Source organism: Lepidochelys olivacea, assembly GCF_965140295.1.
Source record: "Lepidochelys olivacea isolate rLepOli2 genome assembly, chromosome: 4".
NCBI classification, from domain to species: domain Eukaryota; kingdom Metazoa; phylum Chordata; order Testudines; family Cheloniidae; genus Lepidochelys; species Lepidochelys olivacea.
In genome coordinates this window covers 20,281,591-20,301,702 of record NC_140414.1, presented here as the reverse complement: position 1 = coordinate 20,301,702, position 20,112 = coordinate 20,281,591, and the positions used below count along the sequence as shown (strand labels likewise).

At 42.2% G+C, this 20,112-nt stretch overlaps 1 protein-coding gene across 1 annotated transcript; it reads right to left on the bottom strand.

Moving 5' to 3' along the window:
* Positions 1–8,769: 8,769 nt before the first annotated feature.
* On the bottom strand, positions 8,770–17,877 carry CCNG2 (cyclin G2). Its single transcript, XM_084625808.1, has 8 exons — positions 17,574–17,877; positions 15,655–15,792; positions 13,945–14,082; positions 12,723–12,973; positions 12,481–12,559; positions 12,298–12,396; positions 11,028–11,233; positions 8,770–9,785 (listed from the first exon to the last, which is right to left on the bottom strand). The coding sequence occupies exons 2-8, from the start codon at positions 15,790–15,792 to the stop codon at positions 9,680–9,682; spliced, it is 1,017 nt and encodes a 338-aa protein (XP_084481934.1). The 5' UTR covers positions 17,574–17,877; the 3' UTR covers positions 8,770–9,679.
* Between the last annotated feature and the right edge of the window lie 2,235 nt (positions 17,878–20,112).

Here is a 20,112-nt window from a genome sequence, read left to right as displayed (position 1 = left end):
GTCCTACATACATGATCACGTACTGCTCAAATATGGCAAACGCTCTTTTTGCCCCTGCAACACTGCAAGATGAACGGTGAATGAGGCTACAGAGCGCCATTTGATCCACCTCTCCTTTCTAGAAGTTACATTTGTTATCTTGGACCAGGGTACAAAATGTATCACACGGGTGCAGAAGATTCTGCATGTGCCTAACCAGTTGCAGGGGGAAAAGTATTAACATTACATTGTATCTGTGTGAGGAACAGCATGTAGCTGTGCCCTTGAAAATGGTAATCTCTTGCCTGTTCCTGCTACATGCCAATCTGCTCTTGAGAACTGCTGAGCACTTTCAGAGCTCAGGGAAATCACTGGGACTTGTGATAAAGCACCAGAGATGGGGTATATAATGTAGACACAAAGGGGCCGCATTTAAGTTACACCTGCATTCCTAAGCAGGAATTTCCTGACATTTGAGCGCTTCGCTGCAACGCTGGAGTGCAAAAAACACTGAGCGTTGCCCTAACTTTGAAGTTGGGGTAAAACAGTCTTCTCTTAGGCATTTGGGATGGGATCCACAAAGGGGCTTTCGTTGGCATTGCAACAGTGATGGTCCCAGGACTTAGCTTTTACTCACAGTAACAACCGTGCAATGCACCGAAGCCAGTTTAAGTGCCTAAGCTCCCTGTACAAGGAATGGGGAGGCGCCTTAGAGTGTGGTCCACAAAAGGTAGCTGCCTAAACTAGCCATTGGGCAATGCTGACAGGAGAGGGGTGTTAGAGGTGCCCCTTTCACAGCAACCAGCGGCGTGGAGTGAGGCAGCTTAGGCACCTCTGATGGGAATGAGTTAGGTGCCTGCCTTGCTCTACACAAAGACATCTGGAGGTGACGGAAGCTGCTGCTGCCAAACTTACAACTATTAGCCTAGTTAGAGCACTTGCCTGGACTGTGGGAGACCCAGATTCAACCCCCATCCCCTTTCTGCTAGTGGGTGAGAAAGGATTTGAACAGGTGTCTCCCACCACTCAGAGGGCTCTAACCACTGAGCTATGGGATATTCTGATGTGGGGCTTCTTCCATCTCTCCTGCTGAAGCTGTTCCATTGTGGATAAATAGGGAGAGTGACTGGATCTGGGGGACTGGACCTTGGGTCTCTCACCTCACTTAACCACTGGACTATGGAGTCATTTACCCCTGCCCCGAGCCCAATGACTAGATAAGTATTTATACATAGGGAATGGATCCAATCCAATAGATGGCTTCTGGATTGGGCCCTGCATGTAACTTGGGTGGCCAAACACCTGTCTTCCCCCAGTTTAGAATCGCTCGGGGGCTTAGGCGGCAGAGAGACATCTGAATACCTGAAGGGAGACAGCAGCATGCATGCCCAGAGGCAGAAACATAGGCACCACAGGAATTTTTGCCCTGAAAACATAGGCACTGACTGAGTTTAGGGGCCTACAGGGTTTGGTGGGAGTTTTGTGGATCATAGTGGAGCCAAAACTGAGTGTTAAGCACTTCATGTACATGTGTCCTCTGCTCCTATAGTATCAGAGCCCCATACAATTTTCAATTTGTTTATCCTTGGTAGCTCTGAGGGGCAGGGGAGTATGACTATGATCCCCCCCTTAACTGATGTGAAACTGAGGCAGAGTAAAACTAAGTGACATGCCAAAGGTTACCCAAGAAGCACATGACAGAACATGGAATTGAACCTGCTCTTCCGGGCCCCAGTCACTGGACAGTGAGGCCAGTGCTGAGTGCTCTTGAAAATGCCATTTACTATTGACTCCGCGTGGCCTCTTTTGTAGTGCTTTTAATATGTCTTCCCGATGAAGACATGCTAATAGCAGCAAAACAAAACAACACCTCTCTTTAAAGGGGAACTGACATGCTGTCTAAAATGTACTTGGTTTAAAAAACGGTTAGAGATTTCAAATCATGAACAGAACATACATGTCTAGGGCAAAATTACACATAAATTAAGCAAAATGCTGCATTTATGCAACATTAAGGATGAGATTTTAATTGCTTATAACTTTAATAGATTTAATTCAGTTGCCGTGGAATAAGAATTTTAATTGCTTATTTTAATTGATTTCATTCAGATACTATTGTAACCTGCTCCTTTCAGTATATGCCTTGTAATAGGATCTTATGGGCTCACAAAATGAGGCAATGTGACATACCAGGCGTACAATATATAACACTAGATATAATATAGTGTGTGTGTTATAGGGGAAGTAATGGATTAAGTCTGCCTAACATTCTCCATTATGTAGCCTACAGAGATGATACTTGCTTACGTTAAATAGAAATGTTCTGAAATATAAATAGAGAAGAGGTTTTTGGGCTAAGGCCTAATAAGATACCAGTGAAGTGAGACAATTCAGAGATAAGTTAGGCATAACCCCAGGTCATGTTGTAAGCATGTTTTTGGTTTTAACAAGGGTTTTAGACCCACTGTGAATGTTATCTGTATTGATAGTTATTGGAATGACATGTACGCAGATGTTAATTAAGAAGACATTTAATGTTAAATAGCCAAGGAGAAAATAGTGGTAGTGGAAATATAGAGATGGTAAAAGGTAGGCTAAATGCTAAATAATTAAGGGGTGTTATAAGGGGTTATAAAAAGGGTAATATGCTAATTTTTGATTAGCGCACTCATCCATGATCAACATACTGTTAGAGAAAGGATTATATGCCCATTTTTCTCATCCAGGGACAGAATACCCCTGCATGCACCATTTCATCTTAGAATGTGAGTATCAATGCAGTGTATGGTTATATTGTAATGTGTGTTTGCTTTAACTTATTATATTTAAAACCAAGTCTTTAACACTCGTGCCATTCGCAGTCCTTCACTAAATTAAATTGTCTCTAACTAATCTGCAGGCTCCAACCTTAAAGAGTTCAGTTAGGTTCTGTTCCTTATCTTTAAACTATTAATTGGGAACACAAAAATCAAGGCTAGAATTACAAGGCTCTATTTTCATTTGCTGACAACTGATCAAACACATGATTTTTATGCTTTGCCTCTAGGTTAGGTCAGGGTTTGGGTCTTTCGTGACTTTCTTTTAAGACTGAATGGGGGTTTTTTTTGGACAACCAAGTTTTGAGAATGAAATTAGTTACGGTAATCTTACAAGTGTGTTTTAAATAAATACAACTATATAGTCTGAACATTTTCTTGAATAGCTTTTTTCTCATCAGGGGCTTGGAGTAGCCACTTGAAATTTAGTAGGCAAGAGACTGGGGTCAGAGAGATGCCCTTTGCTGTTTTTGAAAACTTATTCAGATTTGGCTAAATATAAAACACTGAAAATACCATTTGCACATGCTCAGTAGGGTTTGCTTTTAATTTGCTGAATGTTCCACCTACATTGCCTAGTCTCTTGCATTACAATCATATAAAACACACAAGACAAACTCAAGTGGTCACAAGCCAAACCGATCATTCCCCTTATTTCATTTAAATGTCACCTGTCCTAGACAGACATTTTCCTGGCCCTTTGAGTGGTTGCTTAAAATCGGTTACCGTCAGCTCTCAAGTGCACTGGATTTTATGGAATGTTACACATCTGTGGTGAATCTGAGTAAGATCATATTCATCTGTCTCAGAAGGTGGTCAAATATTAGTGCTCCCCTCTTACAAATATCTTAACAGAGACGGGTGAAGATCACTGCAGACAGAGTAGAGATTATATAACCAAAGTCTTAGTCATGCTGCCTTTGAAACTGAACGTGCAAAATGTATCCGCAAAAAGAAAAGGAGAACTTGGGGCATCTAAGAGATTACCACCTTTATTTGAGCATAAGCTTTCGTGAGTGAGCTGTAGCTCACGAAAGCTTATGCTCAAAAAAATTTGTTAGTCCCTAAGGTGCCACAAGTTCTCCTTTTCTTTTTGCAGATACAGACTAACATGGCTCCTACTCTGAAACATGCAAAATGTATGTACTTCAGTGTGTGCTCACCCCCCTGCAGTGACTGGTCTACATAAAAAGCTGGCAGTTAGTCCAGTAGCTGACAGGGTAGAACCACAAAACCATCTGCTCTTAATCAGAACAGGTCTGGTTGTCCCCACCATTGCTGGAGTGGCCATGATGTACCATAAAGTTCCTAAGGAGCCATTATACTGTTTAGAGGTGTTAAGATTGATCAAAGGTTGAATGATGAACAGTACTAAGTGTTTATTATAGGGATGAATGTAATTTTTACTGGTGTATAATTGTTATGGCAGAGATCAGCTTTTGAATTTCTTTGGAAGAAGTTTCCTCGGGAACGTCAGCTAAATAGGCCTGCACTGTTGTACGGCTCCAAACGCTTGGCCCCGAGGAAGAGACAGGACCAGAGCTTGGAGCTCCGTTGTAAAGCTTGGAGTTACAGCGATAGACCATGTTTGGAATGAATGAATTAGGGGAAGCGTGATGGTGGTACCAATTATAGTACAGCACAAGGAATCCAGTCTTAAATGGTTTGGGCAGGTGAAAAGATTGGAAGAATATATAGGCAATGGGGTGTTAAACTGAGAAGTGAAGGATAAGAGAAGAGTTGGAAAACCCAAAACTAGATGGATGTCATACAAAAGGATTCGATTAGCTAGAGTTTCCGAGGAATGGCTTCAAGACAGACTGGAACGGAGCAAGAAGGATGCGAATAGCTGACCTGCCCCATAAACAGGCCTAAGACTAGAAGAGAAGGAAGTGTTGATCTTTGTTTTTCTAACACTTACCTATGTTCTATGTTTATAATAGCTGTGAGGCCCTGGCCTAGAAAACTCTGAAAACTGGAAGTTACTAAAAATCACAAGATTGTCCTCACAGCAACATTGACTTCACTTTGCCAACCAAACTAAGAGCACTTGTTTTCATGTCACCTTGGGAGACTTGGCCTTTTTTGTCATACTTTGGCTTGTAATTACACTGTAAGACCTTTGGGGCTGGCCAGCATTTTCTATTTGGTTACACAGTCCCTACGACAACAGGGCTCTGATCCCTGATGGGGGTTACTGCTATTTCCACAGTACAAGTAAATTATTAGCATTATTTGTAGAACAGCAGAAGCTAGAAGCCCTAGCTGAGAGCAGGACGCTACTGTGCTAGGCCTTGTACATACACACAGAAGTGATAGTCTTAGCCCAAAACAGCTTTTTTTCTGAACGGACGAGAGCAGGGCTAGGAGAAAGGAAGAAGGAAAACTACAGGCTGTGTTTCTGCCGGGGGCCGAGAAAATGGCTGTTCTGTTCCTAATACAATCACACTAACGTGTCTCTGCCAGGAGCTGAATTGGCATGGGGACTGTACTGCCTTCTCTTGATCCTTAGATATGCTTACTATGAAGTGGGTTAAAGCAGATTGTTTAAAGCAGCACCCTCAGACATTTGACAAATAGAACTTTACTTTCCAGAACTACCACTATCCTATGTTTAAGAAAAGTGCCTTCACTTTCCATGAGTTTTTTTTAGTAAGGCAAAGCTACACTAAAACATTAACCTACACCCTACCTTACGTATTCAGAATCAGTTTAATATTAAACAAACCTGGCTAAAGCTTCTGGCTTGCAGGCTGGGAAGGCTGCCTCCTCCGAGTACACTAAAAGAGTAAATTTCTAAATACTTATCTTCTTTTTTGGCACTTGTGTCCACACTGTGACAAAGCCACACCTGACCCCGAGAAGAGTGGTGGAATGCTGCTATATCAGCCTTAGAGTAGTAAAGGCCCTTTCCACCCCCATGAGCTGAAAAGGTTACTTCATGTTAACAAGGCCCACCTGAGTCCAATTAAGGCCTGTTTGTGACCTTTACAAACCCCTCTCCTGGTGAGAGGGGGAGGAGAAATGAGAAAGAAGCTGCAGCAGGGAGAAAAGGCTGGTCTCTTTCCCATAGGAGAAGCAACCAAGCTAACTGCTGTTTGGCACCCAGAAGCCAGCATAATAAGTCAACACCCCAGAGAATGGGCAGGGAAAGGTATTCCCTCCGAGTATTTCTCAGCTAAACAAAAGAAACAACTTGGGCCTAACGTGAGGCCCACTTTGTAAATACTGAAAAATAAACCAGAGAGGAATTAAACACACAAAATACCCCACCAACAACCCTCTCCAGAGTCAAACTGATTTACTCCAGGCCCACACTGCCAAAGGGAGAAATGTTGATGCCAATGAGGTGCCTGGGTGTGAAAGCTTTTCCATTACAAGAACAGTCCATATATTATTAACCGCAACTCCATAAGAGAAGTCACATTTTTCCAAGGTGAAAGTCTTGCTGCTAACAATAAAATCAATCATTCTACTTAAAACGTAGATCCTTCACTGCAGCATTAAGTAAGGCAGTCGGGGATCTTAAGGAAGTTGCTATTTTGTCATAAAATGAACCTCTAATTTCCTCCCAAAACTGTAATTCCTGACCACAACTACCACATGTGTAAGTATGTTCCCCTTTGACATGTTTCTCAAAAATTCTAAAAATGTCATTTCTTCCGTACAAAGCTCTCTCCCTTGGGTGGTAGAAACAGCAGTAGACGCAGCCTTCTCAACACTGGAGAAGTCTTGCAAACAGATGCAACTATGGATTTGAGCATCTCAAAACAGTTGTTTACCACTACTTCACTCCTGTGACATCAGGAAGCATAATCACTGCTCATGCTGTAATTTTTTTACTATTTAACTATTCCTTTTTGCATGTACATATACTCAGAACATTATCGAATGAGGGCACAGCAAACTTAAAATCCATTTTTGTTGAAATTCCAAGAACTTGAGGCTACAGAATGTAGCCACTTGGGGGTGGTTTTTTCACAGCTTACATGAATGAATAAGCTTACTTCATGGGTCAGACATCCGATGAAGTGAGCTGTAGTTCACGAAAGCTTATGCTCAAATAAATTTGTTAGTCTCCAAGGTGCCTCAAGTACTCCTTTTCTTTTTGCGAATACAGACTAAACACGGCTGCTACTCTGAAACCTGTTCAAAGACAATAAGTCTAGCTGCCTCTGGTTGAAGGCCAGTGGACTAGTTGTCTTCAATGCCAAGGCTTGGGTTTGAGCTAAACTTATCTTGAGCTTTAGGACATGTGTTTAAGAGTTGAAGGTTATTGAAAACCAAGATCTTAATTTTTTTTAATGTAGAAAATGAGAGCCAGTCATATGCAATAATGCTACCATATTCTGAATAATTTGGTTGAGGCACATAGGCTAGCAGACATCTCATGCAATTCACGCTAGAGCCATCTAAAATCACTGTTCAGAAGACAGGCTAAGTGACATGTGGTGTGAATATACAACACACTGCTGAGGGAAAAGGGAATTTATGGTAGAAGTCAAGCCCCCCAGTAGCCTAGCACAGAGCAGTAATCACAACCTAATACTGTTAACTGACAAACTATAGTAAAGTTGATAGTTACAGTGCTAGGGAAGAATGCCCAACTCCATCCAGAACATGTAATAGTGTCAGTTCCAGGACTCTGAGATGCAGTGGAGTTAGTGGTAGGCTGACGGCAACTAGAATTAGATAAATTCATGGAGAATAGGTCCATCACTGACTACTAGCCAAGATGGCCAAGGATGCAACCCCATGCTCAGGCATCCCTAAGCCTCCAACAGCCAGAAGCTGGGACTGAACAACAGGGAATGGATCAATTAATAATTGCCCAGTTCTATTCATTCCTTCTGAAGCACATGGCACCGGCCACTGTCAGAAGACAGGCTACTAGGCTAGGTAGATCATTGGTCTGACCCCATCTGACTTATGTAATGGCATACAAAGTCTAAACACATTAAGGAAAGACTGAGCAAAAGTGTATAATTAGCTGATCTTATTTTCTTTGGCAAAGGAGAAGCCAATCTGTGATAGGAATTTTCTTAGTTGGAGGCAACAGAAAATTTTGCCTAGATAGGTTAGGTTTTCTCCTGTGATTAAATCAGAACTTAGTTAAGCAAAATCACTATGTAGAGCCATTTTAGAAATCTTTTAAACAATTATCTAGTATGTTACAATTCATGAATCAAAAACAGTATCAAAGTCTAGTTAGCTAGGCTCTTACTGGAGACCCAATCTATAAAAATCTAGCATATAAAGGACACCATTTTCCTTTAAATTTTTCAGAAAAGCCTTAAATAGTCCCGGTAGAAAAGTTTCAGACAAAGCCAGTTTTCAGTATATAGAGCAGCTGATATAACTTTACTGAGAAGTCTTAGGTTGCAGTAGATTTACACAAACAGAAATACAACTGCTTTATTTTTATTCTGAACTGAAGCAAAACAGTAGGTTTAATAACCTTTATCAGAGGTTGGGTTCAGAAAATATCTTGTTGGATGTTAAGGCCTGCTGTAGAAAAAGCAAGACTTCAATAGACAGTATTTGTATCATAGAGAATACACAATAAATTAATATCCACATGCATGCTACCTACAGAAAGTTACATACACAATGTAAAAAAATACAGTCCTTTTTTGTTCATTTAAAGTTAAGATTTTTCTGTACATTTTTAAAATTTACATTTTTTTACACATTTTGTAAACTTTTGTATAAGTTTATAAAACTGAAAGCATAACACATTTAGGAACTTACGTCCCCATTCACATCTGCGCACCATACTAGAAAGATGTTTACTTCTACAAACGTTAAACTTTAGCTTGTCATTTTTTTGCCCCTTCATTTTTACATTGGCACTACCATGCATTTACCGTTATTCTACAGAGTGAATTTCCTCATTTGCTAGCTGTCCATACTCGAGTGAAATGCAATCATACTAATCGGTGTGCTTGAACAAAAATGCAAAAAAATTACCAAGTTTCTGCCATTATATCAACCACTTTATCAACTTCACATTTACCTGACATTTCTGCATAATACCAACTCTTCTTGCACTAACAGCTTTCACATAAGCATGCAAACCAGTCTGATTATGGATTTAGTCATTTGACAGTGGAAGAATACTGAAATCAACTACAAGGGTTAAATATTTAGAGGAATGTAAATTTACCAAATTTAACATGTTAATACTTCTAGTCTAATAGTATGAATTGACATGTTCACACTAAGTTTTTAAACATTGAAGTTCATATTATGAAATTCAGCATAAGCTTATCTGCATTAGTTTAAAATGAAAATGCTAAAATAAACCCTGGCACATACATACTAGACTATCATTCATATGAATGGGTTTAAAGGTATTTAAGTCTATATTCCTCCCAAAATAGATCATGCATACTCCTGATTAAAATCTTTGCTTTTTAAACTTAAGGAATCCTTGTTTAAAATCCTTAGAGTACACCATTAAAATATATAATTTTGGTTAAAATACTTCCTGCCCCAAAAGAAATGAGTACAATAGAGCACATACAAGCTCTTTTCTTGAAGATTGTGTGCGCACTCTAAAGCGGTTTTACCATTTGAAATACTAGCCCATTATGCTGTGAGACCGAATTCAGCAAGGTACTTTTCCACATGCATCATTTTACTCACACGAGTAGTCCACTTCAGGACCGTGGCTGCGTTTAAGTATTTTGCTGAACGGGCACCTAAATGGCTGTTTAAATCAGAATTCTAAAAAAGGCAGGCCTTATAAGCACTTATGTATTCCACAGCAACTCTTGCCTGGATACCACCTACTCATTTATTATTGCCAAGAAAACCTATGGTACATTTAAAAATTGTACTCTAGTGCAATCAAATTGCTAAGACTGACAGTTGAGAGCTTTTCATGTAGATTTAGGTTTGAGGTCAAAGAAGAAGTTGCCTTCTAGATCACTAGGAGAACTGCTAAGACTTTCTTCTCCACAGCTCATGTCTTCACAGGAGTCTTCGCTAAAAGAGAAGGAAGAGTTATTTGTAATTTACTCAAGTAATGACGACTACACAAGCAGCCATGAAGATAGCAACCTTTATTTTTTTTTGATCCCACGTTTTCTCATTAAATATTTTGTTCCTATAGACGTATTGAGTTGCTGTGGAATGTCAGGTGCCAATGAAATTCAAAAGCTCTTCATACTTTTAGTTCTACAGAATTTCATTCCACTGGCAAAGAGATTTCAAAAATATTAGAAAAAAAAAGCTTGTATTACTAGTTACTGTGCTCCCAATGCTCAAATCACAGCATATTCGCGAGCGTTGGACCTAGTTTTTAAATCCACTAGCATGATTATGCTACCGCTTATTAACTAACACGAACAGGCACTGTACGTCTTATTACTATATTTATACTGTTGTGTGAAATGGCACTGCTACTAGTTTCTTTAAAATGTTTAGTATCGACAACCATCCAAGTTACTAAAGGTTTTATACGACTGCCATTTAAGTCAACAGATGTAGGATCAGACTGCTGTGCAAAGAACTCATCTAGTTAGGGACTACTGCATATTGTAAAATGGGGCCCAGCAGGGGCAATCACTTCCACAAGCAATTACATGGACCCAAAACTATGCAGGGGAACCCCACAAACTCTGGGGGCACAAGGACACAGGTGGTGCCTCATCAGCATCTGGCCTTGGAGCCAAACTGCTCCAGAGACTCCAGCCAGTAGGAGCAGCCAAACACCTTTCTACAATTTTGACTGGACTTCCTTTGCCCTGTGTTGATTGGCTGTTTGCTCCAGCACTGTCCCTTCCTCTCCTTCTGCTGTCCCTCACCTTCCCTTAAATTTGATTCCAAAACATGCTAACTTTTTAGCTACAGTCCTTTAAGAAACTGTTGAAACAAAAATTAACATGGACTAAAGTGACAAAAAGCCAACAATAAAACTATTTGTTTATGGAACATTTGGGTTGCAGTCCTTAAAATTAAATTTCTGGGAGCTGCTAAGTCAGATCATGCCACATGACTTCAACTGCTTGGGAAAACTGAGGTGATTTTCTAGTTACCCAAGCAATATATAGTTTTGGAGATTTAAGTCAGTTTGGACGGCAACCAGAAAGACTACACTTCCTTAAGCAACTGTTCATGCAAATAAGAACTACTGAATCAAATCTATTTTTATGACTACATGTCACCACAATGCTTGCAGAAACTAACAAATCAGTGAAAACCAGCAACTTAGGAAATGTTACTTACCTCTCACTTTCATTGAAACATCCAACCTCTGGTATAGTTGGCAACTCAGGAACACTGCAGTAACTATTTTGTAGATTCTGGGCTGTACGTCTTGAAACAATCCAAACTAACTTCTTATGATCTGGTTTGCAACATTCAGGAGAAGAATAATCTGCTAGGCATTTGGAAACCAACTCTCGCCAGTAGAGTAAGTCACTATCACTTATCTTAAAGAAAAAAAAAAAGTGAGAAAAACATCTAATTAGTTATACTGCAGACAGTCTAGAATGAGGCCCCCTCACCTTTACAAACATGCTGGCATGTAAATCAAGTGATATGCTGCTGAAGTAATGGACTAAAAAGTCAGTCTTTCACTTTTCAAATTCAGCTCCTTTAGCATGGCCTAAGACAATCTTGTGCGATATAGCGTGAAGCTGACAGTTCAAATAAAATTCATGTTGCCTTTAAGTTAAAGACAGGTTTAAGCAAACGAGCCAGTTAGTCCCTGCCTCATAACACACAACGCATGCCAGTATAACTCAGGACCCTGAATCTTAGGATTTTCACACAGTAACAAAACAGTAGAGTTATCTGTTATACTATTTAATGTCTATTAAGAACATTAAAATTGTATAGTGACAATGATTTTATGAAGGATGTCAGACAAAACTATTCAGAGCTAGGAAATATGAAATAATTTCTCCAGGGCTGGGATCACCACCATAATCATCATTTCAGGTTAAATAAATCTGGGTAGATTTGTTTGTTGTAAAGTCTTGGTTTTATTGTACACTTAAAGTTAAGACAAAAGCACTCAGCTATACTAGTTTCACTAATGCTTTTAAGACAATACCTTTCACTTTTTCTATATATTTAACATCTTTAGTGTGAGAAGAAAAAAATCAACAGGTACATTTACTTAGACCACACTTTAAGTGTCATGTTTAAGCCCCTTTCCATGTAAGAAGCAGGACGACAGGGGAGCTTCCTCGGATCCACATATTTAAGTAGACTGGGTAAGATGAAGAACTTAACGGGTTCTTAATCATATAAGCATCCAATAAGACCCTGCTATCAGATTGCTTCTTGGTAAAGAAGAGAGCGCAAAGTGTATTCATGTAATTTTGTCTTAGTGGTATGGTATGTTTTACACCTCAAGATGGTAAGGGGAAGGGTGCTGGTATTATCCAACATCTTATGGTTGTGTTCAGGATGCCCATGGTTAGGAAAGTGGTACTTCATTATTCAGTGCTAAAGCCAACAGGTAAACAAGCCATTTAAAATAGTTTACCTTTGAATGCTTTTGAACACGCAGAACAATTTCAAACAGCTCAATGGATTTTAAAGTCTGAACTTCCAGAGTGAGAAGACACAAGGCCAATATGGATGGCTGGAAGTACAAAAAACACACTTAGCATACACAAATCAAAATCCAGTTATGAATTACTAAGCAAAACAATTTAAATGTACATACTTTTGCTTTAGAGAAGACTAATCGGCAGTTGCAAGCTTTCAGCTGTGCTTCCAATTTGTCAAGGTTCAGGATTTCTTTCCTACAAATAATAAAAGAGAACAACATTTGTACTCAAGTAAAAACTAAGATTAAAAGATGGCGATTTTTAAGCTAAAGTCAGAATTTAATGAGACTTCTAAAAGGGGGGAAAAGGGTCTTATAACCATGACAGATCATTGGATAGGATATATAACTACACTTACCTTTCTGAGGTATGACAGAGTACAATAGTATGGTACAAGTGCAAAAAGGTTAAGGCAGTAGTAGCTTTAAATTCAAAGTGCAGTTTTTCCGAAATTATTTTTTCCATCCGTTTCAGGTCGGAAACAGTGCATTTACATTGGCTAATCCGGATGACATCATGAGTGGACGGAATATTGCATTCCTCTTCAATGACTTGGGAAGCCAGTTGAAAACAACAGACTCCAATGCAAGATAAATGCTTAGGTTTCACCTGAAAAAAAACCAAAAAAACAAACAAACCACACATTTATCAATTGTTACACTTGTGACAACCTAGTGACCCACATGATGTTACTATGGAAGTACCATGTTTAAAAGCCACACAACCTTTACAGTTAAACACGAAGCATTTCATGTTTTAGGCTGCAAATTCTTTTGGGTAGGACTGTCATGTATGTTTGTACAACACCCAGCTAAACAGAGATTTAGCCTGGTTGAGACCTCTAGGCACTACTACAATATAAACATTAAGTAAAAGATTTAGACTGCATTTACTGGTACATGATGCCTGTCTAACCAAATCCTATATATAAAATGCACTTTGTCAAGGTAGTTTCACTAGAAAGGTACCTGCAAAGTGATATCAGTATAACAGAAAAATAAGGAAGAAAATTAGGAAGAAAAAAAAGAGTTCACTAATGCAAATCCTGAAATGCACAACTTCCAGAGGCCATGAGGGGAACCACTTCCATATCTGAGCCCCCTCTACTGAGAATAGTCCAGCAATGCATTCTTGAAGCAGTTCCACTGGACTATACATTAATACCACATATAGGTTGGCCATAGTTATACAGATTGCTCAATACTCCAAGATTAGTTTGCAAAATATTGTGACTCATCTTATTTCATGATTATAGGCTTTTAAAGGCAAGAACCAGAACCATATTTTTTGTTTACCTACGTAGAGTTATGTGCAAAGTTATGATAACATATAAATATCGGATAGTCACTCTAAGAATCTTATCTGTCGTGAAGTGACCTACCCACTTCTGATCTAGGAAGTAGGAGCTATCATAGGATGTTGCTAACCAGGACACAGGAATTACAATTGTTTATTAAAGAATCTCGATTGTTTTTTACCTTCGTTCAAAGCAAACCTCATGAATGTAAAACTAAACGGAAGTATGCATATTCAACACAAGGATCTTTGCCATAGTAGTACTTCTTCCCCATTCAAGATACCTTCATAAGAGCCAAGAATCTGTCCAGAATGTTGACAGCCAGGACAAACGTTTCAGTTGTAAATCCAAAAAAACTGGTCAGACTCCACAGATCTTCAACCTTGGCATTCCTTAGTCTTGGACATAAAGTGTTTTCATTCTGCAATGAAATGAGCAAAATCAGCATTTACCAACACTATATAATGCAGTGTCATCTGTTTTAGAAGTAGGCAAGCAGATGGCAAATAGTCTCTTAAAAGAAGTACACTGTGAAAACAGTGGATTTTTTAATTTACTGAACAGGGGGTAAGTTATCCTACAGAGCCTCACAACAAACCCACGGTGTTTGGACTGAAGGCCAAACCTTCTAAGTCAATTTAGTACAAAATCCAGTATAAATCCAGTATATTATAATCCATTTATAATATGCATTTGTTTTTAAAAGACAATTGTTACCAAAATATATATAAACAGAACAAGCCCTGACCTCAGGGTGTGGGCAAAGGCTGCAGAAAAATTCCTGTATTAAATGGAGTTCCTTCTACACTCCACCAGAATGCAAAAATTAAACCCATTATGAGCCCTGCTTGTATTGAGGGACCACTGTAGACATATGATTTGTAGGCATCTAGATAGGGGTGCCCCTGGAGCTACCTGTGGGATAATACAGATTACTCATCAAAATTCCTCTTTATAGTATCCAATTAAAGTATTCCATATTCAGCTGAAATTCAGAAAAGCTCATTGGGTCACTTCTACGGAGATCATTAAAATATTAAATTACATGGGATGACACTTCACATGTCTTTGGTTAAATGTATTTTTGAAGCCCATTACCCTTAATTATCTGTCTCCACTGCCTAATTTGTCAAGATACCCCAGTAGTTTACAACCCCAAGAACTGTTCTAGTTGTTTGTACAGTGCTTTGAAGACATAAAGCACTACAACGTAAGCATATCATTAAAATCTACAAGAATCCAACAATAGCTTCTGTACCTGAAGGCACACAAGATAGAAACATTAATATTAAAATAAGTTTCTTTACCTAAGCTATTAACTTCGTATTGAAATCAGTGGGGCTCTGTACCTGCTGACTGAGTTCAGCGGGAGTCTGCCCAGTAGGATTAGGGCATTAGACCCCAACTCAGGAAAGCATCCCTAGAGCCTTGCAAATCTGCAGCTATCCACGGACCATTTTTGTGGATTACGGACGGATGCAGATCCAAATTTTATATACTAGAGCCCTGCAAATCTACAGCTATCCACAGACCATTTTTGCATATCACAGATCAGATGCAGATACAAAACTCACCTTATTTTTTTAACTAGTTCTTCTATTAATGAAGATATCTAGTGGATTTAAGTGTTGGAATTTAAAGACAGTTCACGGCACATAATATATACATTTATTTTAAATTAAAATACCTCCACAAACACATAAAAAGGATGTTTATATAGAAAAAAAATGATAATGGGATTTTTAAAGACATGTGTTTCTACTGGTATTCAGTTTCCTACAAGTTTGTTTCTATAAAACCCAAGTTGTGTATTAAATCTGAACTAACAGCATCGCTTTGCTTTACTATTTATCTTCGTGTACTGCAATTCCCTAGTGTAAAACTACAGCAGAGCTTTTGATAGTTACACAGCTAGTTCTCATTGCAATGGATCAACCTCATGAATGATTAACTCTTCCACCCCTAGAGTCAAAGCTCTCCTCCTGCTCCTCACCTCAGCAGTGCGCTCAATCAGGCTCAGCCCCTTCTCCCGAGGTTGAAACTTCAATTCTTGCTCCAAATGTAGATTTAACTGCTTGAACAGCCAGAAAGCTTCATTGCTCATTTGTTCTTCAGCCCCCAAATCCTTCATCTTAATAGGAAAACAAATCTCAGTGTTAGGTAGCTTGCCACTGAATGAAAATTAGACAATGGAGTCAGACAGGATCTACAGACTCAAATACCAGTGTGAAACATTCCAAGTCCAACTTTTGCAACACTTATTCCCCTTGTCTTGCCAATGAAACATTCTGTCTTCACTTGAGAAAAAGCTTAGGGTGGTGTACTTAGTCCTACCCTTCTATGGGGAAAGGAGACTGGGATGAATTGGGAGAAGATGGTGATATACACTTCCCACCCTGAAGAGGGAGGGGAGAGAAGAGAGTCGCGGCTCCTGTGACAGTGTGGGTGGGTTTGGCAATTGCTGTTGGGTTTGGGGTGTTGTCTCCTATACTGACCCAGGGAGATCTCTGACCTGATTTGTTATTAAACAAAACAATAATACAGGAGAGGGACGTTCAGCAGCAACAGTTCAATGCCTTACAGAAATTAATCACACTGCATTTCAGTTAGGTGGTTGGACACACACAATGGCTTCTGGCCACTCTCTACTCAAAAAAAAAACAAAAAAACCCAAAAAAACAGCAGTACTTGTGGCACCTTAGAGACTAAAAATTTAATTGGGCATAAGTCGGAGAACACTTCAACCTCCCTGGTCACTCAATTTCAGACCTAAAAGTTGCAATTCTCCTACAAAAAAACTTCAAAAACAGACTCCAACGAGAAACTGCAAAATTGGAATTAATTTGCAAACTGGACACCATTAAATTAGGCTTGAATAAAGACTGGGAGTGGATGGGTCATTACACAAAGCAAAAACTATTTCCCCATGCTAATTTTTCCTCTACTGTTACTCACACCTTCTTGTCAACTGTTTGAAATGGGCCATCCTCATTATCACTACAAAAGTTTTTTTTCTCCTGCTGACAATAGCCCACCTTAATGGATTAGTCTCCTTACAGCTGGTATGGCAACACCCATTGTTTCATGTTCTCTGTGTATAGATATCTTCCGACTGTATTTTCCACTGCACACATCCGATGAAGTGGGTTTTAGCCCATGAAAGCTTATGCCCAAATAAATTTGTCAGTCTCTAAGGTGCCACAAGTACGCCTTGGTTTTTTTGCCAGTACAGACGAACACTGCTGCCGCTCTGAAACCTCTCTACTCGAACCATCTCAAGGTTTAATTTTTGCCAGGCTCTCCCCATCTAATCTAGGTATGTTTTAGAAATCACTGAACCAGTACATTGAAATGATCAGGCTCTTTATACACTTAAATTACCAGTCACCCACCATGGCGTGCGGGGGAGGGGAGGGGGGGGCGCCTTTGTTCAATAACTGAAACTTATCACAAGGAGAGAGGAGGAGAGGGAAAGAGAAACAAAACAAAGGGAGGTGGCTCAGCAGCCCTAAGAAAGCCAGAGCCACTACGGGGCAGGAGGCACTGGGGCAGACAGCTCTGCCTTCGCACAGTGCCCCGCACAAAGGGGTCCCGACTAGGGTGCCACCAGTTCTCAGACACATAAGTAGCCCCCTCCCCCTCTTCCCAGCCCCCTCCCCCCCACTCCCCCTCTTCCCAGCCCCCTCCCCCCCAAGCCGCAACGGCTCCCCCTTCCTGCCAGCGACTGCCCCAACCCCCCCTTTCCTTTTCCAGCCCCCTTCCCCCAGCACCAACGGCTCCCCCTTTCTCCCGCCCCCCGCGACTGCTCCCAGCCCCCCCTTGCTCCCCACCACCAACGGCTCGCTCCTCCCCCCCCCCAGCCGCAGCCCCTCCCCCCGGCCCCCCCACCGCTCCCGGGGCGGCCCCGAATACCTCTCCGCAGCGCTGTTCCCCCCCCCGGCCGGAGAAGCGGGGCCGGGGGCGGGGGGGTGAAGCGGAGCTCGGGGCGGGGGGCGATTCCAGCCTCTTGTCACCGCAGAATCGCGCAGCGGCCCCGATCCCGGCCCCGCATCCAGGCGGCGACCGTCACCCGCGAGCGGCCCGCCCCGCCCCGCCCTCACTGCACGGGCGGCGGCGGCAGCAGCCGCACCATCGCCGCCGCCTTCCCCGCGGGCGCCGAGCGAGAGGCAGCTGAGGCCACAGCAAAATGGAGGCGGCTGGGCTGGCCGGCTGGCTCTCCGTCCCCTCCGCTCAGCCCCGTCACGTGACCCGCCCCGCCCCCTTGTTTTTGTTTCTCCCGAGTCGCAGATGTTCCCGGGCGGAGTGATCTCGGGCAGGTCCGGCCGGTGAAATGTCAGGCAGGGGGAAGGGAGGTGAAAGAGTCCCCCTGAGGGAGTGGTAGACAAAGAGGCCGAGAGGGCAACCGCCGCGCTCAGTGAGGCTGTCAGCTGTCCCCAGGCAGCGCCCGGGTGCACGCCACTCCCTCCCTGGCAGGGAGCTTTCTCCGGGTGTTTACCCAGGTGGGGACGCGGAAGGAGACGGAAACTAAATCGAATCACACTTTTAAAGGGATCGGAGATTTTTTTTTTCCGTTTTGAAAAGTCCGCCCAAATCATCCTGCGCGCTGATTGGTCCGTGAATCCTGCTCACTGATTGGATAGAGCCGTCCCCCTCCTTCCTTCTCGATGTTGTTGTTGTTCCGAGTCTGAGATTGGTCGGCGGTGACGACAGCTGCCTCCGATTGGCCGGCCGGGGACACACACGGACACACCTCCAGTTCCAGGCCTTAGCAACTGCTGCGCGCAGCCGCGAGGCGGGGGCGCGCTGCGACGAGGGCTTTAGCTCGTGCAGGGCCCGATCCTGCGCCCTGCGAGGGCACTGGCTGTTGTGCCGTTGGCTTCCATGGGCCCGATCCTGAAACGGGGCCCAGCTCCCACTGAACTGCGGCGGGGGAGCCCCACTGGGGCCCGGGCCTGACAGGTGCAGAGTGAACCCCAGCTCCCCAGCTCCCGCCTTTGCAGGATCAGGCCCAGTGGGGCAGGTCCCTCCTGAGTCCTGGTCCCAGGTGCAGCTGAGGGACTGGGGGTGGGGGGCCACAATGGCCATAATGGCCATCAGGCAGCTCGGGGCTGGTGCTACAAACGACTGAGACCAGGCTACGCTGCCTGCCGCAGCCCTGCCGCCGTCGCACGTACACACACCCCCAGTGGCAACATGCCCAGTGTAGATGCAGCTGTGCCAGCAACATCCCTAATGTAGGCGCTGCCATGCCAACAGGAGGGTGCCCCCATCGCATAGCTAGCCTTGCTCGGGGAGATGGTGTTACTCTACCAGCAGGAAAAACTCCATATGCTGGCATAGGCTGTGTCTATACTAGGGGGAATCTGCTGGTATAGCTATACTGGTAAAGCATGTGTAGTGTAGGTAAGGCCTGAGTGGCACAGGATTCACTGTCACCCATCCCTACGTGCACACCCGTCGGGGTAAAGTCAGAGGCAGCACTCACATTTCCTCCCAAATAACACTGCAGGACAGCACCATTAACCCACAGTCCTTTGAGGAAACTTACCTCCCCCCCCAAAAAACATCTCTCCCCATAGGTGCTGGAACTAGGGGTGCTGGAGCACCCCCTGACTTGAAGAGGTTTCCACCATATACAGGGTTTACAGTTTGGTTCAATGGCTCTCAGAACCCCCACTATACAAATTGTTCCAGCACCCCTGTCTCTCCCTCAACACAGCTGCAGGACATTTATGACTTATCCACCCCCCTGTGTTGTTATTCTATGTGGGTCAATAACACCAATGCCACATGTTCAAAAATCATGAGTCAGGCCCAGAAAATCAAAAGATTGGTTGAAAAATAACATTTTTGTTTGTCTTCCAGTGTTGGAGCCATTCAGGTTTGTGTTTTCAAGCTTTTCTGTGCCACCACAAGGGCTGGAAAAAAAAATTAAATGAAAATTGAGATGTCGTAGTCACATATATTCAGGAGCTGGGGCTTTAAGACAAACCTAATATCACGAGCATTGGCATCAGTGTACCTATGCATCTTTCCATAGCATGTTATTTACAGGCACTGCCAAAGACCTCAGTGTACAGCTTTCATATATAACACTTCGGGGCAGAGGTGGCAGGGTGGAGACAAGATTCGCAAACAGAAAGGAAATGGTTTTAACCAATAGCTAAAATTATGCTAGTGTTTATGAAGTTTCCCAGGTTCAGAAAACAAAGCCTTCTACTCCATAAGACAGTTAGCTGCACTGCAAACTTCCCCATATTGCTCTCTGCCAATGTGTCTATCTAAGTACTTATATCGTCCTTATCACTGTGGTATCTGAACATCTCCCAAGCCTTATCCTCACAGCACTCCTGCAAAGTGGGATATGTGGAATGACTACTGACTATATTATAACTAGGGCCGGTACTTTAAGGATTAAACCCAATTTCAGCCTCTAAAGTGATCTCACCTC

Excerpts from the sequence above, each read along its gene's own strand:
- CCNG2 (XM_084625808.1), bottom strand. The coding sequence starts at position 15,792 with ATGAAGGATTTGGGGGCTGAAGAACAAATGAGCAATGAAGCTTTCTGG. Across the intron at positions 12,974-13,944 it reads GATTCTTGGCTCTTATGAAG|GTGAAACCTAAGCATTTATC; the intron begins GTATCTTGAATG and ends GTTTTTTTTCAG. Across the intron at positions 11,234-12,297 it reads GTGTTCAAAAGCATTCAAAG|ATAAGTGATAGTGACTTACT; the intron begins GTAAACTATTTT and ends TTTTTCTTTAAG.